The 17543-nt window shown below is 41.6% G+C and overlaps 1 protein-coding gene across 1 annotated transcript in view; it reads right to left on the bottom strand.

The window, feature by feature from the left end:
• TEK (TEK receptor tyrosine kinase) overlaps positions 1 to 17025 on the bottom strand; it is a gene marked incomplete at its 3' end in the record, with an annotated part of 92304 nt that extends 75279 nt beyond the window's left edge. The window contains exons 1-3 of the mRNA XM_039221801.1: positions 16921 to 17025; positions 16502 to 16622; positions 15301 to 15460 (exon numbers count right to left, since the gene is read on the bottom strand). Coding sequence (XP_039077732.1) covers positions 15301 to 15460; positions 16502 to 16507 — 166 coding nt within the window. The remainder of the gene's footprint in view (positions 1 to 15300; positions 15461 to 16501; positions 16623 to 16920) is intronic.
• Positions 17026 to 17543: the final 518 nt, after the last annotated feature.

Raw genomic sequence — 17543 nt, forward strand, 5'->3', positions numbered from 1 at the left:
AGAAAGAAATGTTTAGAACATAAGGTGATGAGGATTATAAAACCCTGCTATGAAATATGTAAGGAAATGAAAGTAATTAAAAGTACCAATCAGTTTTGTGAAGGAAAACATTACAAAAATGTCTCCCTTCCACAAGTTGTCTGTTTAGTGGAAATCTATTCACTTATCAAATGTCTAGTGTGGTTAGGTCCTAGACTAGCCTCTTTAAAAACCGTAGAAACTGGCGCGCCTGGGTGGCTCAGTTGGTTAAGCCTTTGACTCTTGATTTCAGCTCAGGTCATGATCCCAGGATCGTGGGATCGAGCCCCATGTTGGGCTCCATACTAAATGTGGAGCCTGCTTAAGATTCTCAGTCTCTCTCCCCCTCTACCCCCTTCCCTTACTTGCACACTCCATTGTCTCTAAAATAAAAAATAATGATAATAAAAATAACTGTAGAAACTATGGCTCACATGTCTAAGATGAAGAAGTACTGTGTCAAGAATAAGTGGCAGCATTAGGGAGTGGTAACTCATCTGGGACACTGTACTTCTTTATTGCTTATGTCAAAATATGGAAAAAATATTTTACAGACTGAATATTTGGATAAGTGAGCAATGAAGTATGGAGTAAAAACTCCCCACAGCTATCCTAATAATACAGGGCTCCTGCAAAGAGTCCACAGGAGAGGGACCCAGGCAACTAACTATCTGGCCTTTGGTGTGCTAAGAGGTATGTGTGAGCGAGGGTGAAAGTGCAACAGCTTGGAATAGGACAAGTGGAAGAGAGCGAGGAGGAGACATCAGGAGGCTGGGAGCTGGAGATGAACTTTGTCAGAGAAACAGAGAGATGTCAACATGGGAACTTAACACACTTTGCACACTGTACAATACAAATCATCTTCCCCTTCGACCTACTGGAAACACTATTACTCACTAACACTACAGAGGTGGGTCGTTTCATGTGTGCTTTGGTGTCTCAAGGCCTGGGTCTTGCTTTGAAATGAAGGTGGGTGAGAAATCTGCTTAAGGGTATCCAATCAATTCCAGGCCGCCCGGTAAGATGCCGGAGACAGAACCCTCTCCTCCCTGGCAGCCATCCTGTCATCCCTCCAAGCATCCACGTCTGCTGTCTGCTCTGTGAGAAATGCCTCTCCGAAAGCCTGATTTCCATCAGTGGAGCTGATTGTCCCAGAATGAACTCACTTCTCTCTTTCCTGTGCTGTCCTGTACATCTGTGGAAACTTCGTTACCGCCTGAGTTTAGTCATTTGTATCAACGGTCTATCCTCATTGTTGGTTGATTCCGTATACTTGAATTTGCCTACAATTTATTTATAGCCTTAAAAACAGCACTCATGGTGCCTTCCCAGTCATTAGAATGCACAGCAGAGCAGGAAAAACCCTAAGTCCTCAGATGCACATGTTACCAACTGTAAACCAGTATCCTCTTCACAGTATAGTTAGTGCTACTTTTTTCACATTTTTGTGCTTTTAGTTGGCAGTTTCACCATTTAAAATGGGCCCCAAACAACTAAAAGGTGCATAAGGAATACAGTCAATTGTAACAGTGATGTAACAGGACACATGGTTACTACACTTGTGATGAGCATGCATAATATAGCAACATGTCAGATCACTCCTGTTACACGGTGTGCCAACTATACTCAAGTAAAAAAAAATGAGAAGAAGAAAAATCCAAAAGATAAAAAGAAAAAGATGGCTCCCAGGCATAGTGTTGAAGTGCTATCTAGCATTCCTATGCATGAGAAAGCTGGGATGTACCTCAGGAGAAAACACATGTGTTAGATAAGCTCTGTTCTGGCAGCAGTTCATGCCGGTGACCCTGAGTTCTATGCTAATAAATCAACCTTGAGCATTAAATGATTTACCTTTACATGGAAACACACACAAAGCTAGGTATGTATTGATCGGTTGACAAAAAAAACTTGCAACTTACAGGGATCTAACCCTGTGTTCATGGTTTATAAAACAGAACTATTAGTAACAATGCGAATGTACTGTACATCATCTGCAACTCACATGCCAACAGCACCCTCCTTAGCAGGAGAGACTTTATTCATCTTTACATCTGCTGACCTAGGGTGGGGCACAGAGCAGAAAGTCAAGAAATATTCACAGAATAGAACAGTCTGGGAAGGAAGGAGATGTTGAAATGGGATGGAATGGAATAGAATAACATTTATACAGGTTCTTAGCAACAGGGTGCTCTTAGGAACATAGGGAAACATGAGAAATAATAATGATAGTTAATATTTATTGAGCTTTTTTATGAGCCTGCACTTGCTAGGCATTTGATTAACTTATACCATGGAATCCTCACTACTCTGCAGTATGGGTAACATGATCCCAATTCTACAGGAAGGTGAAATAAATTGCCCAAGGTCACACCATTTTCACACTGTGGTGGAGGGGGCTCCAATCAAGATCCATCTGCCCCAGAGTCTGTTCATAACCAGCTGGGTAAGGTGAAAATGTGGGCTTGGCAGCGGTAATAAGCCATGAGTTCCGTCAGAAAGTGCTCTCTCAGAGAGGAAGAGAGTTTCTCTAACAGAAGTGAGCCTGAGCCACAAGCTCTCCAGCCTTAGTGGGAAGACAGTGATGCAATTTATGGTGATTCTTTTCCCCCTGGCTGGCAACAACACTGGTTTTTGTTTGATTCCAGCAGCAGCTGGCAGAATGCGTGTATTACTCATGTTGGAATCACACTTTGCTAATGGCCTGTGGACTCAGGAGTCACTCAGTGGCCAGGGCTGTGTCCAGACCTGCGGGAGATCACCACAGTCCTCTAAATGTGGCTGACCTGCTGCAGCTGTTGTCTGCTTCTGACTCCAGTTCCACACCTCTTGGCAGACTATTTGCGTGAAAAGCGCTGCTGACTCTGGGTGTGAGATACACAGGGGGAAGGGGGCTAGGAGGCACAAAGCAAGCCAACACTGCCAGGGGACTTACAGCTGCGTCCATTAAGCACTTAAAAGAGAAGGAAAGGAATTTATAAGTTAATGATTTGGGGGGCTTGGACCTAAACTGAATAGGCAGTCCTTGTACATGGAGTCTGCTCTAACTTATAGATAGCCTTCCACATTTTCTACTAAAGTGAAGACACTCAGCCTCTAATGAGCTGAGTGGGTTTAAACAACCACAGTGTTGGCATCTGTAAACTGAGAAAGTCGAATCAAATCGGTATTTCCTAAGGTACCAAACATTAGCTCCATATGATACTCAAAGACAAAAAATAAAGGGTTCTATGATTCTCCTAGGAATTAGTCTTCAGAAATACTGGACTAGATAATCTTTTAAGACTTTGACAGTTCCACTACTCTGTTACTCTATGTAACAGCCAGTGTGTGGCCCTGCCATGAAGACTTCTACCTTTATTATCATGTTCATGAATGGGACCACATCCAGGGGCAAGAGAGCATGTCTGTAATGGAAGAGTTCTCTACCTACTACCCCCAGACATCTATGCATCCTCTGCCAGTGTTAGCAGAGAGGACCGCACACCTCCTCCTCCCAGATCATGCAGCATCAAGCTTATGGAAAAGCATGTGGTAACAGGAACCTGACAGAAAAGGGGCATCTCCCAGAAAGGAATTCATGCTTACCAACTCCACACCTCCCACTTCTCCTCAACCCCAACCCAGCACCATCCACCAAGAATGCTTTGCAACACACGGCACTTCTTAACCATCTTTCTAACTGCAATGCCTAGCAGATTCCCTGGACATAGAAAGGGCTCAGTAAATGTTAGCTTGAATGAGTGAATATAACAGACTTACCTGTTCTACTGGCTCACCATGCCTGCTGGTTTGCTGGCTGACTTCTGGACCTATTTTGAGGGATGCCCAGTATGTCCAATGGTAAACTAGGTCTTATCTATGATTTAATAACAAATGTCCATTTTCCAGGCTTACTGGGAAAAGCAAAATTAGAGTCCTAGACAGTCCGTTGATACAGGTCGATCACCATAAGACACTTTCACTTGGTTCATTTCACTATAATAGTATTCATTACATGCCAAATTACTTTTCTATTTTTTATTTGGACAAAGAGTTCTAAAAAGGATTAGCTAACTCATTTAGTTAGAGCAGTATCTCCCCAACTGCATTAAATTTATGTACCACAGGCATGATCCTTGATGAATCTACATGCTGCTTCTAAAATTATTCTATTAACCATTCTCTTTAGCTCATTTTTTCTTAGCCTCATATTAAGAATATTATGAAATCACATGATTGATATGATAGATATATACACACATACATTCATACTTACATATAAAAATAGATCATTTAAAATATGATTCCAAGAAGCACATAAAATCATTTTTTCAGGCCAGTAGTAATATAGAGAGCACACATAGGGAAGCACTAGTTTGAAACATTTAATCCAATGCAAAACCACGTATTAAAAAATTTCTTGAGGCACCTGGGTGGCTCAGTCAGTTGAACATTTGACTTTGGCTTAGGCCATGATGTCACAGTTCGTGAATTCAAGCCCCACGTTGAGTTCACTGCTGTCAGTGCAAAGCCCATTTTGGATCCTCTGTTCCCCTCTCTCAGTCCCTCCTGGGCTAGTGCTCTCTCAAAAATAAACAAACAAATAAATAAATAAAGCCTATCTCTGCCAGCCAGTATACTATGTCTGGTGCTGAGAATATTGAAAAGCCAACCACAGCTCATAGCCTAGTGGGCGAAACCAACAAGCAAACTGTTCATTGTAATTTAATGTTCTAAGTATGAGGACAGAGGCAAGCATAAGGGTGCCCATATGCGACACTTTTTAGGTGGTGCAAATCCATGCCATCCCAGCTACTGTTCCAGCTCCATCTGCAGCAGCCACTTTCAGCCAGCGTCAAAGTAGCTCACCCAGAGCCCAGGCATTTCCTCACTTGGGACTTCCTCCTGCACAACAGTACAAGATACCAGCAGTAACCCACTGGTTTCTTATATCTACACAACCTTGAACAAAGGAGGAGGATAGCAATGGATGAATGCCTCTCCTTTTACTTTGTGGGTAAACAGTTCTGAGTCTCATTTCATAAGGCTCCTCGGGATATCTATGGTACCAGGCATCCATAGCAGTGACCAGCATGATAACACTTCCTACTACTACTCTATTTCCCCAGTCCCTCACTCCTGCTCCTGGAGATCACTTCCCAAATAATCTGCCTATACCTATGCCTTTACTTTAGGCCACATTTTTGGTGGAATCCCAGGTAAAGGTAGGGCCCAAACCCATGCAAGAAGTTTAAGGAAGACTTCTCTGACACCTGAGATAAACCTAGAAGCATGAGTAAGTCACATGAAGATAGGGATGGGAAGAGGGCATTCTGGGCAGAAGACACAGCATACACAAAGGCATGGAGGCTTCAAAAGTATATGTTTAGAAATTGCAGAGCCTGGTATGGATAAAATACCCCTCCAATATGACATGACGGACTGAGAATCACAAAAGCTTTGTGAAGTAGGCAAAGACTGACGGTGCTGACCACAAGCAGCAGCTACTATACCCTGCCCTTTGATTCTGAAGTGGTACCAATGAGTAATTATGTAGGTGGGTATTTAAATCAACCACAGAAGATTAGAAGGTACTTTCCAGATGTGAGAAGTACTGGACATAAAGAGAACTAAGAGTAAGAGCAGGAATAATTGGGGCAAAGATGAACTAACAAATTCCTCAGTAAATTGTCAAGAACTAGGAATTAGGCTTACGATCAGTGAGCTGGGGACCTACAGATGACAAATTATCCTAGAGCCTCTCTTCAGTCAAGACAAGAGAAAAGAAGGAATCAGTAACTGGCAGGAGAAAAGCAGGAAGAACTATCTTGCTACCTGGTAGATCCACTGGAAGGAATTCTTCTACCTGACACTCCAGATTTTTAGAAAAAAGAAAAAAAAAAGTAAGAAATCGCAGCTCTACTTTCTCTCCTTCCTCTGAAACAAGGCCAAGCAAATGGTACAAGTGCTTTATTTCACCAAGTGAAGCAGGGAGCTCCATGTGGCATAGAATAGGAGTTGCCTACCCTCAAGGGTGAAGATGTGCCTTAAAAAGACTAGCATAAAGCAACCCAAGAGTCTCCAGCTTTGTTTATAAGCAAATAATTAAGAGCATTGGATTTTTTTGAGTGCTCATCATGTACCAACACCATACTAAGTACTTTGAAGTAATGTTTCCTTTAAAATCTTTCCTAAAACCACAAAAATAAGTACTGTCATCAGCCTCATTTTCCAGGAACCAGCCTGAGGTGACCACGAAACACTAGTTAGAAGACCACACAGTGAAGAGCTTAAAAGAATTCTGAATTGGCTTCAGGTCAATTTCAGTTTAACTCCAGTCTCTATCACTTCCTACTGAAACCATGGCATCACTCAGGACTATTTACACTCAAGAGACAGAAACCAACTCAAAATAGTGGAAGCAAATAAAGGCAACTGGCTCCCATAATTGGAAGGTACAGGAGTGGGTCTCTGATCTAAAACCACTGGACTCAGTACTCCAATAATATCAGAGAACCAGTCATCGTTCTGTTTCCTCTGTGCTACTGTCCTCATTCTCTCCTTCCAAGGACTAGCTTCCTTCCAAGTGCCCAGGGAAGCTGGTAGCTCTGGGTGTCCAGTGTCCTCACTAAAGAGACACAATGTTCTCTCATAAATTCCCAGAGATAGAGTCTAACTGGCCCCGTTGGGTCATGCATTCTCCATCTGAACCAACTGCTGTGGTCGGATGAATGGTATCTGTGACTGGCATTAGTGATTGGCAGTCCTAATCAGGGTCACGTGGAGGGAAATAACGGCAGCTCTTGAAACATAGGGATGCTAGGTAGTCCAAAATAATGGATGTCTACTACATTTTAACCATGGACAAGTCACTTTTTGAGCCCCTGTTTCACCATCTATTCAAAAAAGGAATAATATCTATTGTGCAAGGGTGCTGTGCGTTATTAAAAATCATATGAAACACTTGGCACGTAGAGACATTCAATCTACGGTAGTCATTTTTGTTATCTGGTACTATTATTGTTTTGTGGTTGTTTTTGACACAGCGATCGGAATTTGAAGCCCATCCCAGATTCCCAGATGTCTAAAGCAGCCCTGTCCCCAGGGCGGAGTCCCCTTTGGCTCTGCAGCCAGACGCCTTGCACAACCCAGGCCCTGTGTGCCAAGGTTAAGCTGGTTCACCATCTGACGGCCGCAGAGCAGTGAGTGCCTCCCCAGCCCCAGCAATGTCAATACTGCCTTCCTGACTCCGCCTATTGTATCTGGAGAAAAGTGGCCGAGCATTGTCTTCCAGCACTCCCCCCAGGAAGCATGATATCACCCTCTAACAAAAGCGGGAAAGCTGACAGATCTGCTGAGATGGGTGTGACCACCACATACACCTCACTGGTCAAGCCCAGAGCAAGGGCTGTGGCAAGCAGAAAGTGAACAGCAGCCGCCCACTCTGTCCCTCATCTGGCTGCCTGACAGGCTCCCTGTCACATCCATACCACGTTAGACAGGGAACCACCGGGCAGAAGGAATGCGCTCACTCCCATCAACGGGTGTGTTGAAAAGAGTCAGAACTCTATCCATCTGGCAGACCCATGTCCCCACATCTGCCCCTGCAGCCTTGGGAAATGAAGAGAAGGATGGTCCAATTCCCTAAAGGAAAAGAAGAAGTAGTTGGGGGTGGGATGCAGAGGAAAGGAGGCATGGCTCAATCTAAAAAACATTCTGCACGTGTGCTGTGAGTTAAGGAAGAGTCTGGCCAGACTGGTGGGAATTGGGTTATCAGTTTGAAATTCCAGAAATAAGGGAGGCAACTTTAGACATTCCCTTTCCTGAAGGCTTGGAGTGACGCCAGCTGGTCCTCTGACATCCCTTCCAGTTCTGGTCGATACTGTTATGAGTGCAGCTGGCTCTCTCTCTGTAAAACAACAAACCTGTAATCTGGGGCTGCCGTGCCAAACCCAGAGGCTGTCACTCTGCTGCCCTCATCTTACTCTACATTTTTTAAACTGTTTTATTATCTCTCTCTCTCTTTTTTTTTTTTTTGAGGGGGGAGCACAATGAGCAAGGGGCAGGGAGGGAGAGGGAGAGAGAGAAAGAGAGAGAGAGAGAGAGAGAGAGAGAGAGAGAGAGAGAAGCAGGGCTCACCTGAAGTGGAGCTGGAACTCACGAACCATGAGACCATGACCTGAGCCAAAATCAGATGCTTAACTGACTGAGTCACCCAGGTGCCCTTACTCTCCTCTTTTTAAAAGTTTCTTCTTCCTTAGCTACTGCAACACCAATTCTGTAAAACTCCAGAAAAGAAATCTAATTGGATTTGCTTTTCCTACCAATCCCCTAACTGCTTCCTCCCCTTGGCTACTTTCTCCTTCTCATCCCTTCACTTTATCTTCATATACATCCATGCCCATGCCTTCACTTCCCATAAACCAAGGGTGTTTGTCTCAAGTCCTTGCCTGATCTTCTTCATCTGAGCTTCACACTCAGAGAGCCAAATTTTGCTAAATATTGCTCTTTACATGGAGCCTCAAAATCAACATGTACAAAATAACTGTTTGCTCCATCCTGGCTCATCTCCAACCAGCTCCTTCTGCCATGTTTCCCAGCACAATGAATGTCACCACCATGACCCAAAACAGAACCGTGGAACTATACTTATTCTCTCCCATTGTTCTCAATCTCCCAAATGCAACCAATCACCAACTCTTACACTTTTACCTCCTCAATACTCTCAATGCCCCTGTACATCCAGGCCTTTCTTCCTAGAGTGTTGAAAAGCCACATTAGTTCAGGCCTATGGTCTCTGCCAGTTCAACCTATCTTCCACACTATTATCATAGTAAATTTTCCAAGATATAGATCAGCTATGATAGAACAAACACCATAACATGTACAGAATGAGGTAAAAGTTACTTAAAACGGCCTCCAAAGCCTTTCCTGATCTGACCTCAACCTTAATTCTCCACTTCCACCCTACATTCCAGCCTTACTCAACTTCCTTGACATTTACCTGCTATTTCACACCCTCTGCTCCTTCTAGTGGGAAGTTCATTCTTCCCTTTTCCTTTTTATCTTCTTAGTTTTCAAATCATTTGGTTACAAACAACTCATAAATACAAGTGGCAGTAATTGGCAATAGTCACAACTATTTAGGGGGTTCTTGCAAAGTGAGGAACATCTAAGCTACAGATTCATTTCAAATATTATCAATTTTATTTATACTAAATTTAGTAACTAATGAAGTTGATATTCTGTGTTTTTTGACATTTAGACATTTATATATAATTTAGATTTTAAAGTTTCATTTTTTTATCATTGGAGCCAATAATAGTGTTTATAGCTCTTGAAAAGCTAGATTTTATATATATCCCTAGGATATCATTTATCACAATATCATATAATTCATGTGCCTATAGTCTTATTTCCTACTAAAATGTGAATTTAGCAAGGGGGGAAAATGACTCATCCTTTTTTGCATTCCTGGTATCTAGTACAGGACTTGACTTCGAGTAAATCTTCAATATGTCTTCACTGAGTGAAATGATAGTTGAGTAAAGGAATGGAAAAAAGAATAAACAAAAGGCGGCCAATAACTCAAGTGTCTATTGAAAAAAAAGTATACATATCTTTTGGGTAATATTCAACAACTGTACAATACCTAGTATTAGGTAAAGGTCTAGTTAAAGCCACTTTCATGAGTGTATTTTAATGTCTCACACCTAGGGGAACAAAGGAATTTTCTTTTGACCTTATTCATAATGTATATTTAACATAACCCAACCTTTTGAGTGAATACCACTTGCAATTTATATGATATTGTCTACTGTGATATTATTTATTATTATTGTTCTTATTTAAAAGTGACTAAAGCCCTTTGTAGAACATTCTTTCTTTCAGGTCTGCTGTGGCATACCAACAATTTCTTACTGTGGTAAAAAAAATTAAAAAAAAAAAAGATTACTGAACACTAAATGCAATGTACTATAGAGAATTTAAAAAAAGATGTTATCTGTTGTTAAATATATTAAAGGCTAATGGAGCTTAATCTATATGCCCAAAGCTCAAGACACCACCTCTATGAGAAGGAAACTCAGAATTAAGGGAAAAAGATCATGAGGAAGAGCTGAGCCAGGCAAGTTGAATTCAACTGTGTTTGCAGAGCAGGCATGGAGGGTGTCATTTCCAAATGGATGGAACAGCACGAACAAGAGCCTCAAGGAAAGAATGTGTAGACTGTAGATATGGGCCTGGTGGAAGGAGAAGGGTCAAGAGCAGGGATGAATGGGAAGGTAAGGGGAAGCGCTGGATAGTAGCCCAAGTGGGGAGAGACTAGCATATAATTTGAGGAATTTGATTATGTTGAGTTATTTAAAAATTTCGTTTAATGTTTTCTCATTTTTGAGAGACAGACAGACAGAGAGCAAGCAGGAGAGGGGCAGAGAGAGAGGGAGACACAGAATCTGAAGCAGGCTCCAGACTCTGAGCTGTCAGCACAGAGCCTGACATGGGGCTCAAACTCACAAACCCCAAGATCATGACCTGAGCTGAAGTCAACACTTAATCAACTGAGCCAGGTGCTACTTAGTTGAGTTATTTTAGAAGGAGATTGCTTACATGAGCAGTGACTCCCCTACATGATGGAAAAGATTAAACTCCTCTTGTACTAGCACAGAGATCCTCATAGAAACATTCCCTTTTTTATTACACTAATTTCATTTATTTAGAAAGTTCTTACTAGTTAAGCTCTCTACTTGCATTACCATACTGATCCTCATAATTACTCTAGGAAATAGGTACCCTCATCCATAAAAGATGAGAAAATGCTATTTTTGAGAAATCAAATAACTTTCCCATTGTCATCCAATTTGAGCTTAAGCCCAGGTCTGTGGCTTCACAATTCATACTCTTGGGCGCCTGGGTGGCTCAGTCGGTTAAGCTTCTGACTTCGGCTCAGATCATGATCTCACGGTTCATGGGTTCGAGCCCTGCATCGGGCTCTGTGCTGACAGCTCAGAGTCTGGAGCCTGCTTCAGATTCTGTGTCTCCCTCTCTCTCTGACCCTCTGCTGCTCATGCTGTCTCTCTCAGAAATAAATAAAACATTTTAAAAAAAAAGAAGATACAATTCGTACTCAAATCTTTCTCCTGCATTCTTGATTAGTTTCACCTCAGTCCCATGAGTGGCTTCAAAAGAGACATGATAGCACATGTGCAGGTATGCTTGTTTCTCACAAGTCATGTTGACTGAGTTAAAATTCAGGAAACACACCCAGTTGGTTTTATTGGGCAAAGATGTTGGTGGCTTTTCTGAACTCATAAAATGGAAGGGATGTGAAAGACTAGTATAGAAATCATCACACTCTGCATTCATTAGATGTTCCTGATAGGTATCACCCAACCTATGCCTGAACACTTTCCCGTGTGGGAGCTCACCCTTCATGGGGATGGTGATACACTTTTTAAAATGTTTCCATCAATAAAGCCAAACTCTCCCCCTCTATCCTAGATCTGGCAAAATAACAATGTCTATCTCTGGTTTCTTGTATATGGAAACCCTTAAAAATACTGGTCTTCGTCTCTTTTCCCTGGCTAAAAATTCCCATAGAAAACACTTACCTTCCTGCTTGCCCACTATGTTTACTGCCAAATTTCTCAATGTCTTCAGTATTTAATGGATATTCTCTGAGCACTATAGTGATTGCCATTTCTAATTTGGACCTTATTGCAGCTTATAGATTACTTTTTTAGCAAGCAGAAGACATGGTGGCATCTATGAATTTTGGGTATCACCAAAATGCAGGAGTTATTCACTAGAAATTTCAATAATCAAGGGCACCTGAGTGGCTCAGTTGGTTAAGTGTCTGACTCTTGGTTTCAGCTCAGGTCATGATCTAGAGGTTAGGGAGTTTGAGCCTCACATCAGGCTCTATGCTGACAGGGCAAGGCCTGCTTGGAATTCACTCTCTGCCTCCCTCTGCCCCTCCCCCACTTGCTTTCTCTTTCTCCCTCAAAATAAATAAGTAAACTTAAAAATTTTTTTTAAAAATTTCAGAAAAGAAAATTCAACAAACCAAGTCTCTCTCACACTGAACATACATACATACATTTACTAAAACCAAACTCATAACTTTACATTCATCCATTTTGAAGTGCTTTCTTTTGGGTTTGGTCCACTCATCCAGTCTCAGAAATCATTTGAAACCAGCTTCTGTGCTCTAACCAATGAGCCATCTACAGGGAATAAGTGGGCTACACAATTACATACATATCTTTTTAGGAGTAGTCAAATAGATAATGTAAGAAAAATTTGGAGCCCACCCATATGAATCTCCCAGAGGACATAGCACAGTCTTCTAAAATGGACTTGGAAGAGTCCTTCCCTCCTGGAGGGATGTCTTAGAAGAATTGGAACTCTTACAGGAAGCTCTCCCAGCATAGAGCTGAAAGGGAAATGCTGACATTTCCAACAGAGACAATGCTTAGGAGGGAGCATCTGTGAAGAAAGCAAAACTCCTCCCTGTGTGAATAATTCCCAGGTGTGTCTCTGGTCCCAGCTTCTAGACCTCCACCCTTGATTACTCAGACTCAATATAGCCTTCCAAGACCAGCCCTAATGAGAAGCTTCCATCTGGGACCACTTCCCTGACCTTATAACCGAATTTCCACTGTCATTCCAGATAAGATATCCACTATCTCTGAACCCAGGTTGTTGTTTAAAATGTCCAATGAAACAACAAAGGGATATGAAGGCATTCTACAAGAGACTTCCCAGTGGGTCAGTGTTGATCATATAGGGCATACTATTATAAAACAGAAAGAGTAATTTGTTTTATTTTGTATTTCTATATATACAACTCTTTAGAGAGAACAGCCTGGTTTGGTGAGGATGGGGGAGTAGGAAAAAGCTAGTGTGTTTATTAGAACTTGTTTGTAAGCTGAAATTGGCTGTGATCTCAATTGGGAGGGGAATGTACCAGAATCTAGGTAGGTTGGGGAAGTCTTCTGAAAATTATACACCTCTTCCAAACCTCTTATGGGTATCTGCCACCCAAGTCCACCTTCACTGAGACAAATGTGACATATTTTATCAGTCTTATTTGTTACAAAAAAAAGAATCAAATAACCCATTGGAATAAAGAGAAAAACCCATAATCCATAATTCCCTTGCTCCATTACTGTGGTCTACCAGTGGACTTTGGTGTAAAGAATGGGCTCCTATGCTCGGAGACATAATCATGCTAGATTCTTGTTGCAATTACCAAGCCTTGTGTATGCATGTCCATGGAGGGTTACACTGGGAAGGGAAGTTAGGATTCCAATATGACAGACCTACCCCACACAACAACCCTGCTAGTGTCACCTTTCCTTTTCAATAGGAGGATGAAATCTCTCTCCTTGGGCCTCTCCCCGTTAAAGCCGGGGCTATGTTTCCACAGAACTAAGGTCTAGACACAGAGCAACTATTTCAACCACATAATATTTTTGTCTGACTTTATAACAACTCTTCTAAGCCTAGACTGCCAAGAGCCATGACACAGTCACTTTGAGGGGCAAAAAGTGAATTAAAACTGTGTGTGTGTTGGCATACGCATGCGTGCAGGTGATTTAACTTACAAAATATCTCAGAGCAATGGTAGATCCTGGGCTTTGCATTACTAGAATCCCTGGTGTAGAATTAGTTCCAGATTTCATGTTACTGATAAGTATGTCACACAGACATACAAAAAAGCCAAACAAAAATGGAATCATGATAATTCTTTGGTTTAATGATGCAAATTACAGGAGATATTGACATTTCTATGTTAATATAAATAATTTCTACAAAAATACTGAAAACATCTCAGCAATTGACATTACACATTCTTAGTCTCAAAAGATGATTAAATCCTCAATATAATTAGGTGTTGAAAGTGATCTGAAAAGTTATAAACAAGTTACATGCAATTCTGTAACCTTATTGGATTAATTTTTTGAGTATTTGATAATATTCCAAACATATAGGAAAACATGAAAATAATGCAACACATACTTATGTGTACGTTTGAATCAAATTCTACTAATATAATATAGCCTGCAACATTCAATTCAGTATGTTTGCCCAATTCCATTTCCAGTATCAATTCTATCATCATTACACTAATTAGAATGTTTTCAAACTGAAAGGGAGAGACCTAAGAAGATTTGAGTTGTAATTTGTACTTCAGGTTTGGATACCACTTTCAGACAAGGGTCCACAGGGTGGGTGAGCATCGGAGGCATGCCACTGTGTGGAAATTCTCGGCAACGGACCCACCACATCTGAAAACATGCAAGTCAACCATTCCTCAGCCCTTCAACAGGCTTCGATCTTCTCCGGTTCCCAGCGATCTGGATAAATGCCCCAACTTTCATTTTACTAGGCCAATAAAGGTCTTATAAATTACTTCATGCCAAATATTTTTTTAACAAAAGAGAAAATAATTATATAGCCATGACCCAAGCTCTAATAAAAAACCAAAAAGTCTAACTTTTGGTTGCTTTAATTAAAATGGGATATGGATGGAGCCCCTGGGTGGCTCAGTCAGTTAAGCGTCCGATTTCGGCTCAGGTCATGATCTCGTGGTTCGAGGGTTCGAGCCCCATGTAGGGCTCTGTGCTGACAGCTTAGATAGAGCCTGGAGCCTGCTTCGAATTCTGGGTCTCCCTCTCCGCTGTCCCTCCCCCACTAGTTCTCTCTCTCTAAAAAAATAATAAACATTAAAATTTTTTTTAAAAAATAGGATGTGGATAGAAGATCTTTATAGAAAACCATCTTTGTTCTCCTTTAAAAATGACAATCTATACAATGCCTTAAGTGTGTCCTCATAATTCTCTGCATGAATTTCATTTGTTTAAAATTATGGAAGATTTATTTTGAAGCCGGTAACTGGATTTCTTTTTTTTTTTTGTTTTTTAAATAAGGCAACAATCTCAAATGAGGAAGAATGAAATAATGTGCCAGAGTAAGTGAGTCTCTACAAATAAAGTTACCTGATCAGTTCTCATAGACTGTGGCAACACAGGGGGCAAATACGCAGACGGGAAACTCCCGAAAAAATCAGTTCCAAGCCACAAAGACATTGCATTTTATTCCTCACATCTATTAAATGGAAAGTCCTAGAGAAAAAGTGCCTATAACACAGCGGTCCCTTGTTAAGCAGCGCTAAACACTGGTGAGAAAGCCCAGTATCATTAACTCTATCTTGAAAAAAAAAAAAAGAAGAAAAGAAAGAACTAAAAAACTAAAAAGATTAAAAAAAAAAAAAAAAACAAAAACAAAGCCAAACCTTACCAGAAAGGAGCAAGCTGACTCCATAGAGAACTAAGCCGGCTAAAGAGTCCATGCTTCCCCAAATCTCTCCATCCAGTTTCCGCAGATGTGCATGAGGCCCCAAGGATCCTTTCAGACACCAAGAGGTTTGTGACTTTCCATTCGCATGTTCTACTGGGTCCTGTTTACAAGTCAGAGGCAAGAAGGAACAGCACAGAAGCAGGCTGTAACAGTCTCATTTCTGTCTGAGCGCAGGGAGTTTTAAGTTCCTTTTTCCTGTTTCCTTTGTAGATTAGGATGGGAAAGGCTGTATCTTAAAGGCATTTGGTATCAGCAGGGCTGGGGGCACTCAAAGCCCTATCCATCTTGCAATTCATCAAAACACTTCTCTATTGCTGTTGCTTCTGCTGCTGCTTTTGCTGCTGTTGTGGGGATAGAGGAATTTTTGTTGGAAGTGTGGGTCCTGGTCAGCGTTTTCAGAAACAATAGGGGTATCCTCTCTTAGGCGGGAAATAGAATAACAGCCCTCCACCTACGTGTGGTATGCAGTGATGACCAGCCCTTCTCAGCCTCCAACAGCTCTCCCGGGTCCACCTGGGATCCCTGACAGAAGGGGATTTTGGGTATGGGGAGGAATTTTTGTTTTTGTTTTCTCATTTTAACCCACGTGGATTGAATTGGGAAAGGAAGGTTTCCGTGATGAGAGAACACAACCCGAAAGGCAATTAATTTGGATAATTACCGGTGAGGTCAATGTGCAATGCAGCCACGGAGACCAGAGTCCAGAACTGTTAGCCTGTTTTCTTTCACACACATGGTTTGTTTCTTGGCCAAGAGCCCAAACGTATCTATGCTACTGGCTATAGCTTTAATTTTTGCTAACAATTCATCTGAAGGTGATCTCATTTCTTAAAGAACTTGGCCTAGAAGGATTTTAGTAATGAAAGGGATTTCATGGTTCTTGGCCAACAGTGTTCCAGAAGCAAATTATATACAAAACCTTAAAAATAACCTGTGTCAAAACCAAATGTAAATGATTTGATTTGGGATAAAAATAGCATTCCTAAGAGCACAGAGAGTACACAGGCCAAAAGAAAAAACAGCTTTTGGAATAACCATATCTAAAATGAGATCAGGAATCTTAAATTTATCCAGAATATAGCTTCTTCATAACACAAACTATAATTTCAGAATAGGGTGTCATTATTCCCGTCCACCCTACCTTCATGTCCGAGTCTGAGGAAAGAGCCGTCTGCGCCTGCTTTCACTGCTCATCACAGGAAAACGCACATGCCGCTGATCTTGCCTCATTTCTGTCCCAGGTTTTACCACATCAGTGATGACTTGAGAACCAATGGATATTTCCAGCAGGGGTGAAAAGTGCAGGCTTTATTTATTTTTTTTAAGTTTACTTGTTTATCTTGAGAGATTGAGAGCAGGGGAGAGGCAGAGAGAGAGGAAGAGAGAGAACCCCAAGCAGGCTCCATCCTCACCCTCAGCACAGAGCCCAACGCGTAGGTCAAACCCACAAACCATGAGATCATGACCTGCACTGAAATCAAGAGCCGATGCCTAACTGACTGAGCCACTCAGGCACCCTGAGCAGGCTATTTGCAAGCAGACCTGGGTTCAGCTACTTACTCAGCCACATGTTTACTTCATCTCTCTGATTCTCAGTTTCAACAGCTGTTACAACAGCACTATTATCTCCAATGTGGGGTTTTTAGAGAGGATTAAATGAGGCTGGCACAGTGCCTTATTCATCGAAGGTTTTCGTTAAATGTTAATATATTCATTTCCTTGAGTCTTTCCCTTCAATCTCTGATTTCGGTCCCAAGCGATTTCTCTAGAAAGCCATTCTCTCATCTTATGAGACGGCTTTATGTCTGATTTTGTAACAAACCAGACTAGGAATTAGGGATTCTGGGCTCCAGTCCCTGCTCTGTTGTTCCTGTGAGGCCTTGGACGAGTCATTTCCCATCAGTAGGCCTCAGTTTCCTCAACTGTAAAATGAAGGGTTTATACTGGATGTGACTAATTTCCCTCCAATTGTAACAGCTTGTAAGTCTAAATGACTAAGCTGTCCCTTACAGCATCTCTTCCTAGGTTTCTAGGTCCTTTCCTCTGGGCTGTTCAGAAAAGATGCTAGCTTTGTGTCTCTGTCACTGCCAAATCTGGGAAGGTCACAAATGCACTCTATTTTAAGAACATGGTGGCTGAGACTTTGTGAGGTCCACCAGCCCCAGGCCATATGGAGTGGCAAT

The sequence above is a fragment of the Hyaena hyaena genome, unplaced genomic scaffold (genome assembly GCF_003009895.1).
Source record: "Hyaena hyaena isolate Hyena2069 unplaced genomic scaffold, ASM300989v1 scaffold_1015, whole genome shotgun sequence".
Lineage (NCBI taxonomy): Eukaryota > Metazoa > Chordata > Mammalia > Carnivora > Hyaenidae > Hyaena > Hyaena hyaena.